This window comes from Papilio xuthus, unplaced genomic scaffold (assembly GCF_000836235.2).
Source record: "Papilio xuthus unplaced genomic scaffold, Pxut_1.1 DF827870.1, whole genome shotgun sequence".
NCBI classification, from domain to species: Eukaryota; Metazoa; Arthropoda; class Insecta; order Lepidoptera; family Papilionidae; genus Papilio; species Papilio xuthus.
In genome coordinates, this window is record NW_013530779.1 from 1,538,963 (window position 1) to 1,561,135 (window position 22,173).

The 22,173-nt window shown below is 35.6% G+C and overlaps 1 protein-coding gene across 3 annotated transcripts in view; it reads right to left on the bottom strand.

The window, feature by feature from the left end:
• Positions 1-922: 922 nt before the first annotated feature.
• The window catches only part of LOC106115277 (ELKS/RAB6-interacting/CAST family member bruchpilot), a 44,518-nt gene continuing 23,267 nt past the window's right edge, over positions 923-22,173 (bottom strand). Inside the window, exons 2-20 of one of the 3 annotated variants that reach the window (XM_013308618.1) lie at positions 20,803-20,952; positions 19,598-19,694; positions 19,458-19,513; positions 17,050-17,217; positions 16,436-16,582; positions 13,203-13,948; positions 12,865-13,075; positions 12,338-12,490; positions 10,051-10,239; positions 9,645-9,784; positions 7,393-9,562; positions 6,205-6,471; positions 5,748-5,953; positions 5,412-5,475; positions 3,568-4,245; positions 2,866-3,026; positions 2,534-2,681; positions 2,265-2,384; positions 923-1,154 (exon numbers count right to left, since the gene is read on the bottom strand). In XM_013308618.1, the coding sequence (XP_013164072.1) occupies positions 1,125-1,154; positions 2,265-2,384; positions 2,534-2,681; positions 2,866-3,026; positions 3,568-4,245; positions 5,412-5,475; positions 5,748-5,953; positions 6,205-6,471; positions 7,393-9,562; positions 9,645-9,784; positions 10,051-10,239; positions 12,338-12,490; positions 12,865-13,075; positions 13,203-13,948; positions 16,436-16,582; positions 17,050-17,217; positions 19,458-19,513; positions 19,598-19,694; positions 20,803-20,952 (5,901 nt within the window). In that variant the 3' untranslated portion in view covers positions 923-1,124. Of the gene's footprint in view, positions 1,155-2,231; positions 2,385-2,533; positions 2,682-2,865; positions 3,027-3,567; positions 4,246-4,758; positions 4,959-5,411; positions 5,476-5,747; positions 5,954-6,204; positions 6,472-7,392; positions 9,563-9,644; positions 9,785-10,050; positions 10,240-12,337; positions 12,491-12,864; positions 13,076-13,202; positions 13,949-16,435; positions 16,583-17,049; positions 17,218-19,457; positions 19,514-19,597; positions 19,695-20,802; positions 20,953-22,173 lie in introns of those variants that run through there. The other 2 variants (XM_013308617.1, XM_013308619.1) reach the window with 2 other exon arrangements.

Genomic DNA, 22,173 nt, shown 5'->3' on the forward strand with positions numbered 1-22,173 from the left:
TTGGTTTTCAAAAATTGGATATCGCTTCTTTTATCACAAATGTAATTCTGTAAAGATCTTATAAAAAGCTCGCGATTCACCCACGGAATTTGTTACGTGGGTAGCTGCCACAAAATTATGTCTGATCGTCACTTTAACGTTAGCCGTCGAACCGTACGGACGTGTTGTTATGCGTAAAGCGGAACAGACAGAAAAAAATACTTATTACGTAAGGCAGTGCTTTATAGACTTACAAGCGTCACTTGTTTTTATAACAATAACAGTTGTTTCTGATCTGAAAGCTAATTTAAATTAAACACAGAATATTATGATATGATTTTACGCATTAATATATGCCTAATGCGTGATATGTATAAATAACCAAAGTATATTTCGTGAATAACCTAATTGTATGCGAGAAAATTATTTGTGAATTTTGTGTTATTAATATGCGTTTGATTAATTAAATGAATACGAAGGTTACTCCGTTTTAACATTTTAAAGATTTTTGCTGTGTTTTTATATTATATGTCCATGATTTAAATAAAGACTACAGTTTTGACAGATGAAAATAGACATATATTGAGAAAATTCCTATATTTATATGAATATTATTGCTTATATTAGGTATACAATAATAACATCAATTTAACTATATTTTAATAATCAGAACATTCGCTAATCATAAAACATTAATATTTGATTTATAACATACAAACAAACTCATACACGTTGTTTTCCAACGACGTTAAGTTCCAATTTACGCTTAAAAAAATAATATCAAATAAAAACACAAATGAAAATATATATTAATATAAACATTAAAAAAAACAAGTTTATACTCGTAACGGTTTTCAATATATTTATAAAGAAATAAAAGACATTTTAAAAATAAAACAAAAATTTAAATGAAAAACTTTATTTACATTAAACAAAAAAAAAACAAAAATATCTTTGGTAATTAACATAAAAACCTCTTTGGTTATGACATTTGCCAGTTCGGAAATTCGCAGCGTACATTTTGAGAGCGAGTTTCGGTTAATGCTGGTGATAAGCAGATGATTGGTAAGGTAGCGGGTGATTGTGACAATGCGGTGATGGGGCTAAGGCCACAACATAATTATTTAAAACTTAGCTTTCTGTTGTCATAGCACTGTCCCTGGGATGTCCTCCTCCTGGAATTATTTCACGTTTAATAAAACTAAAATATATGTCAACATCTCCGCTAAATGTCAAAACAATAATCACAGATTATATTTCAACAATAATTTAACAGCTTTTTACATAATTTAATTTCGTTTTAGACTCATTTTAAATTTCTAACCTACTCTTTGTACTCGAAATGAAATATTTAGGGTGATATAAGGATACATAGATAATTGTTTTTAGGTTTTAAAATACTTTTTTATGAATATTAATTATTGCGTTTACACAATTTACCTAATTGAACACTCTAAATATTTGTAATGTTTACATTTAATGAACACATTCTATGCCACGATTTACTTGTAAAAAAAAATAGCAAATTTACGTACAGACGTAATAAGTATTTTAAAATATTAGTATGGTGATGAAAATTGGAAAATGCAAAGTCTAATTCTTAAAAGTAAAAGTATTGCTGATGTGACATTTATCAAATATTTTTAATACACTTGATAATATTACATAATAATAGGTTAAATAGGAATAAAAAAACAAACACGTTAATAGTTAGGCCTTTTTAAAGTTTCGATTTTATACGAGACTAAAATTTACCTATAATTAGTTATTCTTCTAATTAGTTATTCACAACTCAGGAATTACATCTCCATTGTATAAATAAAACTATTCATAAACTCTTAAACTAAATATCTCTATAGTAAAATCGACCAAACAACGATTTATTTAGACTATTATTTCAAAAAGACGTGTCTCTTCGCTAAAATTGGCAAGTTTTTGGTGTAAATAAAATGAAATCTGTTAACTCAAACAATTAGGTTATAATATATTTTTAAAATGAATCACACCAACATGCGTTATTTTTTTGAAAAAAAAAGTCAAATGTAAAATCGCTAAACAACGATTTAAAGTTGTAAATAGGATAACACATAAAAGAAAAAAAAATAATCGAAAATTACGTATTTTAATTATTTTTAAATGTATGAAGTAATTAAAATGATTATAATTCTAACTCGACTGACATGACTGGCTGAATGATATCTAATGACAGCTACACTTTTTTCTCTAAATGTTGGCAACACAAAAAAAATCACCCGCATTCTCAATAGATCCTCCTTTTACGATACCCAGACGATGGCATCCTCGCAGACGGCTATTTGACCGTCGGCTAGAGTCAGATCAGGCAGAGAGACGTCTTGTGATGCCTCCAACGGCATGTCACGTTGGGAATTGACTAACCATTCGTTCTGGAACGAATAAGATAATAAATTTAGATCCGAATATCAACATAGATTATGCACATTTATGGAAATTAAATATATTTATTTTTGTCAAGTAAGACTTTAATTACGGTATGTTACTATCAAGTTCAAAAGAATAGTTTATTTTGAATTACCTCAATCTTAAGTCTATGCAGCAATCTGTCTCGCTCAATCTTCAGCGCGTCACAAGTTTTTGTCTCCTTCTCGTCCAGAACTCCCTTCATCTCAAACTCTGCTATTTTCGAATCCTTCCCGCTGATGGCCTCTTCTAATATGTCTTGTCTGAAAATATACAATTCATTTATTTTAGACCTTAGTTTTGACTGACGGCAAAGGGACTATCTTACTTATAATATAAATGCGAATGTTTGGATGAATGGGTGACATAGTCTAGAAGAGCACAAAGAGTTTTGAATTTAAACTTTTTGGCGTAAGCATTGATTTAAAAATGTTGTTTTTTACTTACATAATATGCGACGAATGCCGCAGTATATCTTGCTTTTTACTCTCACAAGCCTGGAGCTGATTTTCAAGCAGCTTCAAGCGCTTTAGAACTGACGAACAGGTCTCGCAATTCAGCGCTGAAGCGTTCTGCAGAGATCTTATACGTTGTTCCATCTTTCTCATCTATATATATAATAATATTACTATTAACATTAATTCAAAGCTAGTAAATGGCCGTAATTTAGAGGGGCTGGCAAAGATATCGAATTTCTATTAGACGTGGTTCAAACACATGTCTCTCGGTTTTTCCACAGTATTAAAACTATCACAATCATACATGGTACTTTTTTCTTATATTGTTCTTATTAGCTGTCGCCCGCGACTCCGTCCGCGCGGTCTTAAAAAATATTGTGGGCTTTGGTATGTATACCAAATTTCATTGAGATCCGTTCAGCCGTTCTGAAGATACTTTCATAAAAACATAAATCTATCCATGCATCCAAACATTCGCATTTATAATATTATAAGTAAGAAGTAGGATAAAAGCGACGCATTTTTGTCACAAGGTATCTCCAGAACGGCTGAATGAATCTTGCTGAAATTTGGCATAGATGTACAACATAGTCTGGAAGAAAACATAGACTACTAATTACATTTTATTTTTATCTGCGCGGGTGTATACGCGGGCTACAGCTAGTCATATATATCGACAAATTAAACTAACCTTCTGTAATGTTTCAATTCTTCTCTGTTCCTCTTCGTTAAATACTTTCTCTCGTTCTGCTGCTATCAGGATGGATTCTTTTAATGCATCTTCTAACTCTAAAATTCTAGATTCCTTGTTAACTGAAGAAACAGTAATAGCTTTGTTATTTATCATTTGCTCTAATTCATTAATTCTTTCATCTTTGGATCTAACAACTGCTAAAAGTTGTTCAAATTCAGCGATATTATTGTTTTCTCTTAACGCTTCCTCTAATATATTTATACATCTTTGTTGTTCAATGATTTTTGAATTCTTTATTTCCATTTCTTTTGTTAGATCTGTAATTTTCCTTGTTAATTTATTAACGTTTGGTTGTGTTTGATTTGTATCATTCCTGTTGTTTATATTTAAATTGCTTGCACTCCGACTGAATTTACATTTATCTAATCTATCCACTACCTTACCACTCTTCTGTAGTTCAAAGTAACTTCTACTTTTCTTTATATTTCCCAACTGACCGTCTGATATTTTTAATACTTCCGATAATATTAATGATGATTGGTTCAATTCAATTTCTAAATCGATATTCTTCATTTTGCTATCTTCTAATTTACTTTTTAAATAATCTCTTTCATTCAAAGCATTTGTTAAATCACCGAAAGCTGCTAGCTCGTTTGTTTTCGCTCGCGACAGTTCCTAATTTAAGGGTTGAATAGAAAAGAAAAAAAGAAAACGAAAAATAAATAAATAAAAAAAACAAATTATTATTAAGTTTCGATAACAAAAAATGTTACAACAATATAAACTTAAAAAAAAATCACTCGAAATATATATAAAATTTTGATTTCGCTTTATTTATAGTGAATTGATATTTCGCATAACAAGATTGAAAGCGGATAAACATTGACTAATGGACAACTTACTTGCTCTAACTAGATACATGAATACTTAACAGTTTTACAATAATATTGTTATATATTTTTATTAATACTTAAAAAATAATTCCCGCTGAACACGATTCATCAATTTTTTAATAAACATCACTTAGAAATTATGGCTAAACTAACAATTAGATTAATTGTGTGCCGTTTAAATTTTTTAATGAACTCACGTAACTTGCATACACGTTTAAGGGTTTAATAAGAGATGAAAGTTTATTATCTGAACACTTTGTTATTATCAATATTATATAAATATTGATAAGATTATATTTAACAAGAATTGCGCCTGTAGTTTTGTGATGTTAAGAAGACATGAAGAGATATAACAATGACTCACTCACTGTACTGATTGCGACAGTCAAAGGAAAGAAAAAAAAATGTAAAAATTAATTGATAAACAAAATCGAACGACAGTCTTGGTGAAGGATTAACTTAGAAAAAGCTTTTGAGGAAGCCTGCGGGTCCGGCCTGGAGCGTGCAACAAAAATATTAGTTGGTTAGTAATTAATAGTAAAATCAGGAATTAATAATAGTTTGGTCAGTAATTAATAATAGTTTGATCAAGGATTAATAACAGTTTAAATATTAATAGTTACCAAGTTTCTAATAGAATTATTAATAATATAATCACATGTAGAAAATGGAATAGTATTAAATTATTAAAAATTAAATTCTATTAATTATTTTATAGTCATCAAATAATAATATTAATTATTTGAGAGACTATTAATTTAATTGAGATGAAAAATAGATTTAAAATTTAGTCATTTAACTGTAGGTCTACGACAGAAACACTGTAATTCATTAAATGTTCTCTCTAAGAATAATCAGTGTAGTTTTCTATTTATGTTTTATTAGTGGAAAACTACGGTTAGGTAACGTTGTATAAATAAAATGTTTGATGAAATATATTGTACAGACCTCTTCTCTTTGTGCTTGTGCTTGTTGCTGACTTTTCAGTTTGGCTTGAAGGTTTCTGATCGATCTGAAATAAAATGAAAACGATTAATCTTTTTAACTGAAATAATTTGAACTGTACTTTACTACATCCTCATCAGCTATATACGTCAACACTGGGGGGCTCTAGGGCTAGGATTCGAGCCCACATTAAACCCATCTGCAGATTGCAAGGCAAGAGCTTCACCCCTGAGTCACCGACGCTCTCTTTACTACATTTTATAATTCAGTTGGTACTAGATTTTACTAGCGTTAATGTAAATATGGCGATTTCATTTTGTGTCACTGAGTAGAACTTACTGCTGCAGATCCATGATCTGCTTCTCCTTCTGGGCCTGTTCTTCCTGCGACATTTGTACCAACTGCAGCAAGCGCTCCGTCTCCGCGGTTAGTCGCTTCGACTCCTCCTCGCTCTGTTTCAGCTGTTGCTTCACCTGGTCCGCCTCCTTCTGTGTGTCTGTCAGCTTGCGGTTCATTTCTGTCACCGCGGCTGCGCTACCGCCCGCCTTTAATGTAAATTAGATTTTGTTTTAAGAACAGAAGATCTTAGTATATTGTGGCTGCATTGAATTGACATTGATTTAACAGTAGTTTTGTTTGTCCATAAGTTAGGATAGAGTATTAAATATAAGACGAACTTAAATTACATGTGTTTGACTGAAAGTTGAATTACTTCTGTTCCCTTTAGGTTGCTTAATAACATTGGTATATGTATTTTTAGAACGTCTGATGAATATAACGTTACTTCGTTTCCTACCTTCCTCAAAGATGCTTCCATTTGGTCCATTTGTTCTTTCCTCTTCTTTAACTGTCGATCCAGTTCCGTCAGTGACTTTTCCTTCTCCTCTACATCTTTCCTCTTGTTCTCTACCGCTCTTCTCTGTTCATCGAACTGTCTCTTCATGTCTTCTAACTTCTTCATCTCTTCTTGTAGTTGCTTTCTAGCTTGCGCTGAATCTTCCCCAGCTTTGGCGCTCTGAGCGCCAACCGTTTGTAATTTCTTGTTCGCTTCGCGGAGATCGAGCTGTTATCAAAATATATTTATTAAATTTTTTATAATGATGATTTACAGTCACAAATTCACTTGAAATTACTATTTTATACTTTAGGCACAAATGCTTTAAAAAATTATGACGAATGCTTTAAATAAATGCAATAAAATAGCAAACAGTCAATCTCCATGTTTCAAATATTTCATTTCCTTAGCAAATATGTTATTTTTTCGAAAAGCTTGAAATATTTGCAAGTACCATTGTAATAAAATATTCAAGCTCAGTATAAGCATAACTTTATACATGTAATATGCAAACTATATTTTTCGCAGCAACCAATTTAATGACAAAAATAATATCTTTAGTTTGAATATGTTTAATTCGCACGATAAACAGTATCGCATAAACACAGTAAAACATAGCATGTACAGCTGAAAGAGACAAATACAAATTAATAAAAGTCGAAAGTCAAGCTTCTTGCAATGCACCGAACATTTAACTCGACACCGATCGGGTTTGGACTCATGTGCACTGTTACGTGAAATGTCTGGTGCAGAAACGTCTTTCGTAATATCATTATGATACTCCGACGTCCATTATATTTGCGATGGTGAAACTAATAAAACAAATACGAATAATTATAATGAGGGGTTGGAGGATGCCCAGCGGGCTGTGGGAGGCATGCTACTATACAACAACAATACATGACGACCGGCGATGATGATCACAAACCAAAAAAATGTATGAACATCGAAACCAAGATCTACGCGACACCGGTGCAATGACTTAAGCAGACAACGAACGCGACTCGGGTGCGATTCAATCGAGTTCGTATTTCCCATAGATGTGCCAATTAGATAAATAATTTTTTCAAATTTAATCAAATCGAACTCGATTCAACCACGCAATGCCGTCCCGCCAGCCGCTCGTCGCCGGGCGATCCTCCAACTGACCTGGCTCTTTTCCAATTCTTGAACGAGCATCTCCAGCTGCGACTGGCAACGTTCCCTCTCGACGGCGAGCGAGCGCGCCTCCGCTTGCGCCGCCTCAAGCTGCTTTTGAACCTCGCGCACGTCGGACGGTCCACGCGCCTGCAGCTGCTGCAGCTGCTGCTGTTGCGCCTGGAACTGCTTCTCCAAGGACTGAAGTCGCTGGTGGCATTCCGAATACGCTTTCTCCGCAGCGATTGCTTTCGTCTTTTCCGCTTCCACGGCCGCTCGCCACTTGTCAATTTCACCCACTTTTTGAGCCTCCTTCTCCGCTTTCTCGGCTCTTTGCTTGAACGATTCTCTCTCTTTACTAACTGCCTGCATTTGTTGCTGTAATTTCGCGATTTCTCTATCGCGACTCTCAAGGACGGTTTTAGTGCCACGTTCAGAATCTTGGACAATCTTTCTCTGATCTTCCTTCAGTCTGCGAACTTCTTCGCGCTGCTTTTGTAGTTCCGCTTCAGACGAGTTCAATTCTCGCTGGAAATTGACCAACATATCCTGCGATTTTTCTAGTTGTGCCACCAACTGATCTCGCTCGATAGTCAATTGCTTCGTATCAGCCTCTAACTTGACAATTTGTTTTTCTATCGCATCGGCTTGCTTATCTCTCTGCTCTAATATTGACGCCATTTTTTCTCTGTCTCTAACAGATTGCGCTAGTTCTTGCTGTAGTTTTACTAAAGTCTCCTGCGTCCTGTGATCCAGCGTCCTTTGTTGTTGTTCTACATTACGTCGCGTGTTCTGTATCTCTACCCTGAGGGCGTCTCTCTCTTGTTCGATCTGTCGCATTTCAAGAATGGTACGTTCGAGCCGTTCATGCATACGGCCTAATTCGTTCGTCATTCTATCGTATTCGACTCTCGTCGTTTCATTTGTTTCCTGGTACTTAGCAAGATGCATCTGTGACTTTTCGAGTTCCTTCGCTAAGCGGCCGGCTTCCATCTCGGTTGCATCCCTCGCTTGAATGGCCTTCTCTAATTTATCTCTTAGACGTTCTATTTCTAATCTATCTTCGGTTCTCGCTTTGTCTCCTGCTACCGCTTGCAACTTCATCCGTTCAATTTGTTGCAATTCACCTTTGAGTCTCTCATTATCTTTGTCCAACTGGTCGGTGCGCAGTTTTAACTTTTCACATCGATCCCTAAACTTCTCACACTCGATATGAGCGCGTTCGAGATCTGTTCTTTGCTTTTCAAGCGCCGCACTAAGTTTTGTAACTTCACTCTTGGATAGCTCCAATTGTATATTAGATTCATGTAGTTTGGTCTCTGCTTGCTCCTTTTCGGCCTGAAGACGTTGTATCTCAGCTTGCGACGATTCGTAGCGCTCGCGCTGCTTGTCCAGTTCAGCCTGCATTCTATTTATTTCATTACTCCATTTATCCTGTTCGAATTGGTATTTACCTCGGAGACCTTCCACGCGTTCGAGCTCCGAGCGCAGACGGGTCACCTCTTCCTCAGCTTTGCGTGCCCGCTCCAACTCAAGCGATGTCTTCTCAAGCCGCGTGCGCAGACGTTCCACCTCCAACTTAGTCCGTTCGTGCTCCTCCTTACTATCGTGATACTTTCCATACCGAGAGGCGTATCTTTCTGCTTCCTCTCTGGCTCCAGTAGCGTCTTGTTTTACTTTATCTAACTCTGCTTGAACTCTACGTAATTCAGCCGATACTTTGTCGTTCTTATCGTACATTTTTTCAAGCTCTATTTGTACTCTCGCCATTTCTTCTTGAGTTTTTTCATTAGATGCTTGTGCTTTACCACATTGAGTCATCGCACGATCGTATTCAAATTGAAGTCTTTCACTGTCCGCTAGTAATTTTTCTTTCTCAGCTTGAAGTCTTCGTAGTTCGATTTGGCCCTTTTCATACCTTTCTCTCACCATTTCGATATCAACACTCATTCTATCCATATCTTCTTTGGCCTTTTCTTCCATTTCCTTTGTCCTGCCAAGCTGTAAAGATGCTCTGTCATACATTTCCTGTAATCTAGCCAATTCGTCTTGTAACTTTCGTTGCTCTTCGCGAGACTTGTTCGCTAAATGTACTTGTTTTTCAAGTTCAAGCTCGATACGATCTTTGTCAGCTTCTAATATATCAATCTTATTCTGCAATCTGTAAATTTCGTTCTGAGATCTGTAAAAGAAAAATAAGTCTTGTCATACAAACTCAACTACAGAAGATCAATTTAAAGAAAAAGTTAGAAATAATTAAATACCTGTCATATTTTTCAAGCATTTTTTCGTATTCTTTGTGCGCTGTTTCCTTTTCTTCTATTGTCTTTTGAGTGGAATACAATGCTTTATCGAGTTTTTCTTTCAATATTTCAAGTTCTGTGAGTGCGTCGTCACGTTCCATCTGAAAGAAGAAAATAATTACTGCATAAAAATGTTGCCAATTATCCTTTAATTAATTTGAATTAGTATTCACTAATTTATCTGTGGGTTTGTTCTCGATCCTTCGAAATCTATTATTAAAAATCAGAGATAACAATATCTTTTGCAAAGTATTTCGGTCGTAAAGTGTCCTCTTAGTAATTGTCCTTCTCATTCCCTTTGATAATAATAGAGATGGCAACATATGTCAATAAAATTGTCTCGTCGTTTGATATTCAGGTAACTTACTGTCAACTTCTGATGTTGTTGGTGAGCCTTCTCCCATCGTTCTCTGAGCACATCTAACTCTGTGGCCGCACTGTCTCTGTCCCTAGCCGCTCTGTTGGCAGCTGCAGCTGCTGCCTCAGCCCGCTCTCTGCAGCTCGCCGCCTCCGCTAGTGCGGTGTCCCGTTCCTTCTGGATACGAGCTACTAGCGCCTGAAAATATATAACCGTTTCTAAGTTTGCACTTTCAATAACAAGGTGTATTATTTTTAATGTAAACCATATTTAAAATTTATTCAATTGATTTACTGCTACATAGAGTCATTAAGTGATCACTAACAGAGACACTTAGTGTATTTTTATATGAGAAATCTATGTTGAGGAATATATTTAATACTGTGAGTGTTGCAGTTACCCAGGATACTGAGGTATATTTTATAATAAGATTTTGTTTTAATTTCATTTATTCGATTACGTTATTTGTATAAAATATATTTGTAGTTTTAATTGATTCTTTTCATTTTATAAAATATATTAGCAGATTTTGTTTTTTAATTTACGAATATTTCTCGTACCATTCCAACTAAGCTCTAGGTTCGTTATAGGATATGGTTTACGACAATAGTCGAATGGCGGGATTTCCATTCTTGACCACATAATCAGAAATCCGTACCCTTAAATATTAGGCTATTGGCGCATCAAATTGTGAAGTGTTCTTTTATATCCATCAACATTTTTTACATTTATTTATTGTAATATAAAGCTTAAAAAAGTATATTAAGCAATCGAGTTACATTAGTAAAGGTAACTTTCATAGTAGAGGGTTTTAAACAGTAGATCGTATGAAATCGAGGGCATTGATCCATTCCTATGCCTTTCAGCTCGATATTACACAAGCAATCATTCCACAAAGTTCCGGCAAACGTACTCCTTTGAGCAAAACTATGCTTTGTGAACTTTACACGGTGAATTTTTAGATCGCTATTTTCTGATTATTTTCTTTTTAAAAGCTTTAGGGATCCTTTCAGCTAGAAAGAGGTTTTAATATTTTTGTGCTTAAGTTTTACGTCAATAGTTAATTGTTGTTACGTAAAAAATAAACTAAAAAAAACTAACCTCAAAAGTTAAGAGAACAATGTACAAATTTTAATATCATAGAAGTCCCTTTATAACTAACTTGCTGTCGCCCGCGACTCCGACCGCGTGCATATACAAAAAATCTTAATATATAGATAAGTTAAATAAAAAGCAGCTCTTCAAGGCATAAATTCGAAAAAAAGAATAAATAGTATCCTATGTCACTCTCCTGGCTCTAAGCTACCTCTTCACCAATTTTCAACCATATCGATAAAGCCGTTCTTGAGTTATAAACAGTGTAACTAACACGACTTTCTTTTTTATATATATAGATTTATCGCGTATCTACGAAATGAAATCTTAAAACAATTCTAAAACTAATCTTTATATTTTTTTTACGTCATTGTTATTCATTCTATATATTATATATTGACTAGAGCAATATATAAGCAGTTTTTTTGTATGAGACAAGATATCATTCATTTTATTTGAACTTTATTTTATGACGATGTCAACGCCCTAAGAATAGTTATCGATAAGCTTGTTGGCAGCTCTAACGTTATATTCAAAGGAAAGTTAAAGAGGACGCTTATATGATTCGCTCTCATTTTATACATTAAAGTAAGGCGACGACTTGTCTGGACTTTGAAGTTGTTCGTTATAACTTGAGCATAAACTTTCTATAATACTAGCTGTCGCGTGCGACTCTGTCCGCGCGGGATTAAAAATAGATGTTGGCCGATTCTCAGACCTACTCAATATGTTCACAAAATTTCATGAGAATCGGTCAAGCCGTTTCGGAGGATTATGGGAACGAAAATCGTGATACGAGAATTTTATATATAAGATGAATCAAAAATTTGAGATAATTTTGTAATAATTCGATGTAGTATCGATAACATCAATTTTTCATGTCTTGTTTAGAAATAGACGTTGTGAAGTATAGATATGGCAGGAATCACTCCCCTTATTTGACTGTTTTAAATTAGTTAGCGTAAAATGTTTACTACAGATCTGAATCTAGACAATTACATAAATCGGTGAAGCAATTTGTATTCGTAGTGGTATGGAATGATTCACTGACTTTAATCAATGTTATCTTCTTCCTTTGACAACAAAATTGTAGCAAAATCATTTAAGGTTTATATATGATTTTGAAGACATATCACACTATTAACAAGATTTAAGAAAGAATTGAGAGACTTGGTAAGGTCAGTATAACTTCAATCCTTACCTGTGCCTTTTCATGTTTGTCATGGAATCTATCAGCGTCCAACTGAGCAGTGTCCCTTTCCTTCTGGAGCCTCGCCGCCTGACCTAATGCCTTGTCCAGCTGTGATTGTATCGATTCAAAGTCGTATGCTTGCTTCTCTCTGTCCACTTGCAACTGTAATAAAGTTACAGCTAGAAAACTTTCGATCAATGATTCTGGAATCGTCCTTGTGGTTCTCAATAGATTTGACTTAAGTTTTTAATGGAGATACGTAAAAAAATTGGAAATCTAAGAATAAGACTTTACAAAGCAAATACATCGCTTATGTTTGATTTACTTATTTATGCCAGTACAGTATGACAGTAGACCTGGCCTGGACTGTTTTGTTTGACTGGCGCCAGTGAGTGTTTCGTTATGCCAATTGTGGTAGCACTGACTTCGGGCGCTACTACTATAGTGGTATAATGTGAACAAGGCATAACATTTTATGATACTTGGAAATTTCATAGACGTTGTTGTGAAATTAGAAGTATAGCTATATAGCTTACCTTACGCACTTCAACTGACGCTTTGTCTAACTTCTCTTGCAGCTTATCTATCTCAGAATGAGCTGAATCCAGTGACGCTTGCAGCTTGTCTTGCTGCAGCTGGGCCTTGCCGAGTGTAGCTTGAGTTCGTTCCAGCTCCTCTCTTGCTTTCTCTAGTTCTGCTATAGCTTTGTCCCTCTCTGAATGTAGGCGACTTATTGAAGATTGTACCCTGGATTTTAAAAAGACTATGTAAAATAAATGCTAACATCGTTATTATCTCTTAGTTCGCAAAATTCTTATTTATTGAGAATCTGTAGTTGCTAGAATATTTTAGATATTTAAATTGAACAGCTTACCGATCATACTCCTCTTTTAGACTATCTTGTTCAGTTTGTGCATTTTCCAGTTTAGCTTTGAGACGATAGACTTCACCCTGAGACTTCTCCAGTTTATCTTGCAATGCGCTGGCTTCTGATCTGGCTCTCTCTGCATCTGCCTGCGTCACTCTTAACTCTGCTTGAGTCCTTCTTAACTCCGCTGCAGATTTATCTGCCTTTTCTTGAACCCTGTCTAACTCTTGAGACGTAGTTAAAGTACTCCTACCGAACGTGGTTTGAGATCTTTCCAATTCATGTTTTAGTCTTTCGTTTTCTAACTCAAGTCTGGCGAGACGTTGTTTCGCTGCTTCCCAATCGGCTCCTGACCTACCGACTTCACTTGCAGCTTTATCCAACTCAGCTTTAGACTTTCCTAACTCAGATTGTGAGCTTTCCAGCTTAGCTTCGAGGCGGTCTTTCTCTGCTTGTGCTCTTTCTAATCTAGCTCCGAGTTTCTCCACTTCGCTTTCAAGTGCGTGTAATTTCATTTTATATTCAGCGATTTCTCTCTCATGTAGTTCTCTTTCTTCGTTCTTTTCGTGTTCAGCTCTATCTCTCTGTTCTCTTAGCTGCTGGATTTGCTTCTCTTTATCTCCGATAACTTCTTCAAGAGATGATAAAGCCCCTTCAGACGAGCAATGGTGCGCTTGCATTGCATTCAGTCTTGCTCTGGCCATGTCAACTTGATTATCTTTCTCTTTAAGCAAATCTTCTAAGTTCTCAATCTATAAAATGAGAATATATTTTATTAATTTTGACGATATGAGTTAAAAAATAAATAAATAAAATTGAATGCAAAAATTGAAAGCATAAAAATAAAATAAAACGTACCTTGAAATAAAACATAAATATCTATAGCATTAAAAACTTAATACAACACAAACAATAAAGTAAAAAGCACCGGGGATTATACGGATACAAAACAAACATAAAATAGGCAGGGAAATTATAAATAACACAAAATAACTTATATAATGCACATATAAATAACTATAAAATAAAGAAATAACAATGATATTAATATTATGATATAAATATTAAAATAATTGTTCAATTGCCATAAAATGTGCAAATTTAAAAGTGTTCTCCTTCACTTCTCCTATTTTTTGTAGTGCTCAACAATATTTTTATTCGTGCCAATACAATGTATGTATATTTTGTTATTATATGTAAATCAATTGAACAGTTTATCAGACGATTGAATCTAAAAACATAGCTATCACAGTTGTATGTTAATCTGCTTAGCACCATTCACACGTATGTGCAAATGTGACTACAAAAAGATTATAGTCGAACTAAATAAGCGAGAACTGGATAAGCGAGAAAACTTTTTAAGATAAAGTCATTATCCATTCATCATCATTATCATCATCAGCCCACTATACGGCCCCACTGAGGGGCTCGGAGCCTACCCTAAGTTAGGAGTGACTAGTCAACCACGCTGGCCAAATGCGGGTTGACTTCACACATATCTTTGAATTTCTTCTCAGTTATGTGCAGGTTGCATCACGATGTTTTCCTTCACCGTAAGAACGTCGGATAAATGTACATATGTAAATCGGAAATCGAAAAACACATTGGTACATGGCGTGATTCGAACCTGCAGATTGCAAGTCAAGTGCTTGACCCCTGAGCTACCGACGCTCTGAACGGCTGAACAAGCAAACGTAAAATGAACGAAGGTTTTGAAGATAAGACTGATGTATCGTAGTTGCTCGTAAAATAAACAAGCCATGTTTTATAGTCACTTGGTATACAGAGATAGTGAAAGTTGTTAACATTTCCAAGCTTATGAGGTTCTTAAAAGAAATAGCGTATCGTACGTACTTTAGATATTTTATATATATATATATTTTTAATAAATAAAATCATTTATAAATATAATATACACATTTAGTATCAAATGTTTGATATATTTACTACTTAATATATCTTACTTCTTTTAGACAGTATTAGTTAGAATCATTTGGCGCGAATGACGTGCTTTCGTTATAAAGTCCAGTGTCAGAATAAATAGTGAATGGACATAAACGTTAACATTTTAGTAAGGCTAGTGTTGAGTCAATACACTGCCACATTTTCGGATTTTCTTCCTAACACTTCTTACTAATATTATAAATGCGAATGCTTGAATGGATGGATGGATGTTTGTTTGAAGATATCTCCAGAACGACTCAACGGATCTTAATGAAATTTGGCATAGATGTAAAACATAGCCTAGAAGAACACATAGGCTAATAATTAACAGCTAGTCTGTTACTAAATATGCGAAAAGTAACTTTAAAAATACTCATAAATATTTCATATGATTAATAATTATAAACTGGCTACCGCCCGCGACTTCGTCCGCGTGGGATTATAAAATTACTAACAAACATTAGTAAGATTATCTTTGAATATAAGATATGTATATTATGTATTTACAATACACATACAATATTATATAATATTTTTTTAACTGATTTAATTTTATTCAGGAACATAATATAATAAAATAGTGGTATTCATAAAACTTTTAAGAGTTATCTTTGACGTACGAAATGTTATCTTTCACCAAATCTAAGGAGATATTTTCATAACTTTAAGAAGTCCAATAAAAATGAATGGGCCATTTACCCTACAGATAGGAGCCATTAGGAATTCCTTCATCTTTAAGAATACGGCTAATTTCTTTTTAGATGATTATCAAGGATAAGATTTGACCTGAATTTTATTTTTAAAATGTATATTTAAATTACATTTAATGTACTATATTCATTATTTTATTTTTTAATTCTTCAATTTGAATTTATTTATTTATGATGCAATATTAATAAATTTATTTGTACAGTCAGCTTCATAAATACCGTAGCAGACAAGATATGCAGATATATAGGTACAACAAAAGTCCTCAAATTAATAGATACATTCATTCTGCTCAAATACCTGTATAAGTATTTTAAATTTTAATAATTAAACATCATATAAATAGGCAATATTTTTACAAAATTACAAAATTAAACGGCACTAAAATTCGAAGAACCCATCATGTTATATTCTATTCAATAGCAGTTCCAACAAAATTAATTAAAAAAAAATATTTTATAGCAATTACTATAAAAACGTCCACTCTTCAATAAAATAATATATAAAAATATATCTATCATAATTCTATAAAATACTGATAAATTACGTTACTATATCTAGCAACATCTACATTTCGTTCTCTTTACCTTCCTCTGAAGAACGTTGATTTTCCGGTCTTTGATTTCCGAGTGGTCCCTGAGTTCCGCCAGCTCGTGAGCTGCGGCCAGCGCTGCTGCTGTCTTCTTCTCTACCAGTCTGCTCTTCTCTTCTAGACGGGCTTTCAGTTCTTCTACCTAAAGAAGAATTAATGTTTAGTCAAGTCTTCAACTAGATGACATCAAATAGTCACCAACGTGAAAAGAATGAATGGATAGAGGAAGTTGAGCGAGGCAATGCTACAATAACCCAATATCACAGCTAGATATGCTGTCCCGATGGGAGCTTGACACGGAGACTGCGGTGACTACCGAACCTCCCAGGGATTGTCATCAGGTCCAACGCCAACGTACCTTTTGGTCATTACATTTTGGACTAAAAGATTTTTACATCTTTCTATTTATGCGTGTCTATAATTTTTTTCAAGTCACTTACAATATTCTGGAAGATTATTCTGATAGATTTTAAATATTAAGAAGTAACTGTAAAATCGTATCTTGCAGCTGGAAATAACCACCACCAATATTAAGAGGTCTGAATCCAAATAGAATGGGTTTTGAGGTGGAAAAAGAAACGCTGATTGAAGAGACTTATATGTACTTACGTCTGTTTGCAACATGCTGTAGTGCTCTTCCTTAGCGCAAAGTGACTCTTTAAGAACAGCGATGTGGCGCTGGTAGTCCTGGTGTTGCTCCTCCAGGGCTTTCATCTTGGCAGCCATCGCGAGGATCTCCTGGTCCCTCCGCTGGATCTCCAACCGGAACTCATCCAACTGCTCATCATCATCCACCCGAAAGTCGGTATAGAATTAAATAAATCCAAACATAATATTAGTCAAAATCAACTTCAAAATACTATCTACGAAGGCAAAAGTGATGGCGGAAATGATGTTGATGTTAGAAGTATTTCTACACAATACTGATATCTTCAAGTATATATATCAAATCGGTGATGTTAATTCGATGTATGAAAAGCGGAGCAAGCTTCATAACTATAATCTTATATAAGAAACGCTTCCAGCACTCAATAACAAATAATTCACAATAACAACGTGCCGTGGAAGACATTTCGACATTGTTTCAAACCTTCAAACGACATGCATATCCTTCACGTAACAATAATTATCAAAAATGTAATCATTGAAAACATTTCAACAATAGAAAAATGGACATTCAAAGCTGGAAAACTTTCTAAGCTAAATAACGATAGAAACGATGATGACGACGAAGAAGTAGAAAGCTTTCCAGACACGTTTGTTGAGCTAAAGTAGGGAAATATCGACACAGATCTGAATGCACGGGCGCCTACGTTGTGATACATTTATCTACCGATACTGTGAGAGAGACAGATGATGTATGACCACTACATGAGAGGTCGGGTCTGTGAACTAGTCTATTGATGGCGGGTGACGCGGGACCAAGCGGTATTGGACGATGATCGAAACACCGAAAGCGGATTGTGAGTCAAACAACATCAACTGGTAACGCTCTCGAAACACTCATTCGATGCATTCGACCTCAGCAGTCTTTATTCGAAACGGCCTAACTCTAAACACGTTTGGTGTAACCTAATCGATCTCACATATATCTCATAATTTTACAATATACAATCTAACATATAATATAACGACGCTCTACCTAAAGCTCTAATTAACAAAAATATAATCATTCGACAAGTTTTTCAAGAATATAATTTTTCTCTTATATTTAGTAAAAATAGCTTTAACAATGAACAAGTTCACACAAAAATATTCGGAGTCAACACAGTCGGCGTCTAAGTTCGGACTTAAAGCGAGAAATTGACACGATATCCCCTCGGGCGGCGGGAGTCGGGTGTCGGGTGTCGGCGGCGGCGGTCACAGAGTGGTGGCGCTATAGCGGGGCGGGGGGGCGCGCAGGGCGGGCCGCAACACGCGCGCGCCCGTCGGGCTGACGCGCCCGTCCTTCGTCACGCGCACGTCGTTCAGCAGAAAACTTACTTGTCTCTTGAAGGGAGGGTCGGCCTTATCGAAAAGCGAGGCGTGCGAGGGCGCGAACGCGAGCGCGAGCGAGGGCGGCGGCGGCGACGAGAGCGCGGCCAGCTCGCTCTCGAGCAGCGCCACCTGCCGCTCGAGCGTCGCGATGCGCGCTTCCTTGGTCTCGAGCACGGCGGTGAGCGTGGCGCCCGCGCTGCCGCCCGGCAGCCCGGCCGCGGCCAGCGCACGCTCGAGCTGCGCCTGCAGCGCACGCAGCGTGTCCGCCGTCGCCTTGAGCTCCTGCGGGACGGACTCGGTCAGCCGCCGCCGCCTCGCGCCCCCTGGGGCTGCGTTCCGCGCGAGCCCCGGCCGCAGCCCCAAGTTGTAGGCGTTCACACATTACTTGCTAAACAATCATTACTGAACGCCCAGTGACGGTACGAGACGGTCTTCGCTAAGGCTCGTGACGGGGAATGAGCTCGCTAAACATGCAATGTCGTGATCGTGTTCGTGTCGGTATTGAGAGATATTCATGTCGTGTCCGGGCCCAAAGCGCCCGTCGTTCCAAAGTTTATATTGTCGTGACGTGGATGGTGGAGGAGAATAAAAAAAATGGATAACTAGTGCTCGGGGAAGCTCGAAGTGTCACAGAAAGGCTTTAGACCGCGGGTGTGAAGAGTGAAGCGAGAGTTGATTAGAGTTGAATGAAGCCAAAAGGAGAGAACGATCGATTGTAACATAAACAGGCGACGCGACAATCACATTCGGCTGAGATGAACAAATGAATGAAAATGAAACTATCAAGAGCAAGTCTAACAGAAACAGTGACTGATAAAGGTATCACAAAATAAAACGCCCATGTGGTTCGTATCTATACATAACATAACATGAGAAAGCTGAGTGACGTGCAGTACAGTACATACGACTACGTAACTTAAGTGTAGGACACAACTATTTCTAAACCTTCCACATTATACACGTCTTATGATAAGAGTGGAAAGTCGGTTGACAACAAACAGCATGCAACACCAGATATCTAATAGGAAGCGGATAATTACCTGCTTCTGTGCCATTGCCTGCATTTGTTGGAACATTTGCCTTTCTTCCTCTTTACCTGAAATTGTTTCAAATTGTACTTCTTCTTACAAACGCTATTTTAGCAGAAGAATCATTTCTTGTCTCAGTAATGTAAACGTACCCATGCCTTTATTTTGTAGCATTTCGAGTAACTTCTTGATGCTTTCATCTCGGGCTTGCAACGTTTGCTTCTGCGTTTCAATACGTAGCTCTAGTTCCTACAAGATATAAGAAGAAAACCTTAAAAATATTCGGTGAAACTGAATACTTCAGTCAATACATAATGCTTATTCACTATTTGTTAGATATTTAAATAAGTCACAAAACGGATGGTATCTTACGTATTTTATAGTCTATAAGTCGCATTTATCACACAAGAGACTTTATTGTGATTGAAAAAAACAAATGACAATGAACACAACAAAATCACAAGCGACAATTCACAAAGACTTGCCTTTATTAAAAAGCTTTTGTTATACTCATACTATGACAGATGAGACGGTACAAAAAGAAGTAATAATTAAGATAATTTGACTACAATGAGACAGACAGTAAATGTAGAAATATTAAACATACTATGCCAAATATCTTATATCTTTAAATGAGCAATTCTTATATATATATAATTAGAATCTCGGAATCGGCTCCAACTATTTTCATAAAATTTTGTATACAGGGGGTTTCGGGGGCGATAAATCGATCTAGCTAGGAATCATTTTTAGAAAATGTCATTTTATTCTTGTTTTATCGATAATCAACTTAAACATAAACTTAACTTTTTCTATCGGTAAAATCGAAAAATATTATTCACATTTCATCATTTTATTAGTAATTCGTACTTAAATATTATTTCCAAAAAACACAATTAAAAAGAAAAAAACCCGGGTAAAGCTCGGTCATCCAGGTTCTGATAGCCTATATAATTATTTCTATTTTTTTACTACGTTTAGTAACTTAAGTATATTAAGCAATAATTATCTTGAAGTCTTGTAACATGTCAATGATTCGTCTGTTTAAAAAAGAATCCTGTTACTGTAATCCCATTGCGCCATAAATACCCTTATTCTTCAATTCTCACTAACAGCCAAAAAAAAAATTATGTGTCTAGCTGTTTTACAACTGGGCGGATAGCCCATCTATTCTGATCAGGGTGGCATTGTTAATGTATAAAGTTATAGCGGATTTCCACCATCGAAACACATATTGTCATCACTCTCAAAATTATTGCGAAAAACAGAGATCACCATATGTTTCAAGACTAGTTTTTCAGCTGTATTCAAATATACGCTATAGGACCATTACAATATCTTATTTCATCCTACTCACTTTGATGGTGTCCCTCAATATAGCTATCTCTCTCTGCAGGTGTTCATTCTCGGAGTAAAGCGCTTCCAGTTGTTGTTGGAGCTCAGGAGCGGGCTGACGCATTCGCAGTCTCAGTTCTTCTTCTAACTGCCTCACGAGCATTGCTTGTTTCTGCAAACAAAAGGTAAGGTTACGAAAGACTTCAAACCGAATTTAAAAGAAATATCTTTGATTTACAAAGTAATAATAGTGGTTAAGTCAATAGAAGCATGTCTCTGATACACGCCTGAACGATTAGACAGGTGTTGCAAGGACTTCACAGAAGACAGGCCTCAAGTGAAAATGATTCCGAGTTCCCTCGAATGTTTCGTCATCCATAAACCCAAACCTTTGCATCTATATATATATATGTATATATATATATATATATATGTATATATATATATATATATATATATATATATATATATATAAAAGAAAAACGTGTTAGTTACTATTTATAACTCAAGAACGGATTTACCGATATGGCTGAAAATTGGTGAGAAGGTATCTTAGAGCCAGGAGACGGACATAGGATACTATTTATTCTTTTTAACTTGCTAATATTATAAATACCAATGTTTAGATGGATGTGATGTGGATGGATGGATGGGTGTTTGAAGATATCTGTCGAACGGCTGAACCGATCTTCATTAAATTTGGCATACGTATAGAACATAGTCTGAAAGAACACATAGGATACACAAATTAAGTTTTTTATATATCCACGCGGACAGAGTCGCACGCGACAGCTAGTTTACAATATTAGTAAGATTCAATAGTTGCTATTTTCATCTATTAGTATACTGTTAGGTTATGTTAGGTTAGATTTCGATACTGAGAAACTCGATCTGTGAAAGTTGGATAACTTGCTTAGATACGAATAAAATTGATAGTCATATTAGACGGATGGTTCGTGTGCCTAATGTAATCTAAACGATACAATAAAAACTTCGAAGTCGCAACAAATTGACAATATTTGACAAACATCTGGATCTTATTGGAGGGTAGAGAAATTGTTTTACTATATCTTTCTTCTTACTAATATTATAAATGCAAATGTTTAGATGGATGTTTGTTTGAAGGTATCTCCAGAACGACTGAACTGACTATAGTGTGGAAGAACACATAAGCTACTTATTAAGTTTTTTTTTATTCTGCGCGGACGGAGTCGCGGCCAGCTAGTACTATAATAAATCTGGTTAGATTATACGAAGAATTTCAAGTTCGGTTTGACATACACATATAAAATCTCTCGAGTAATATCAAATTTTGATGAATAATACAAGTTTACTTGGGAAAATATATTTGTGAAAGACAATGAAAAATATTTTACGTATGACAGATGTACAC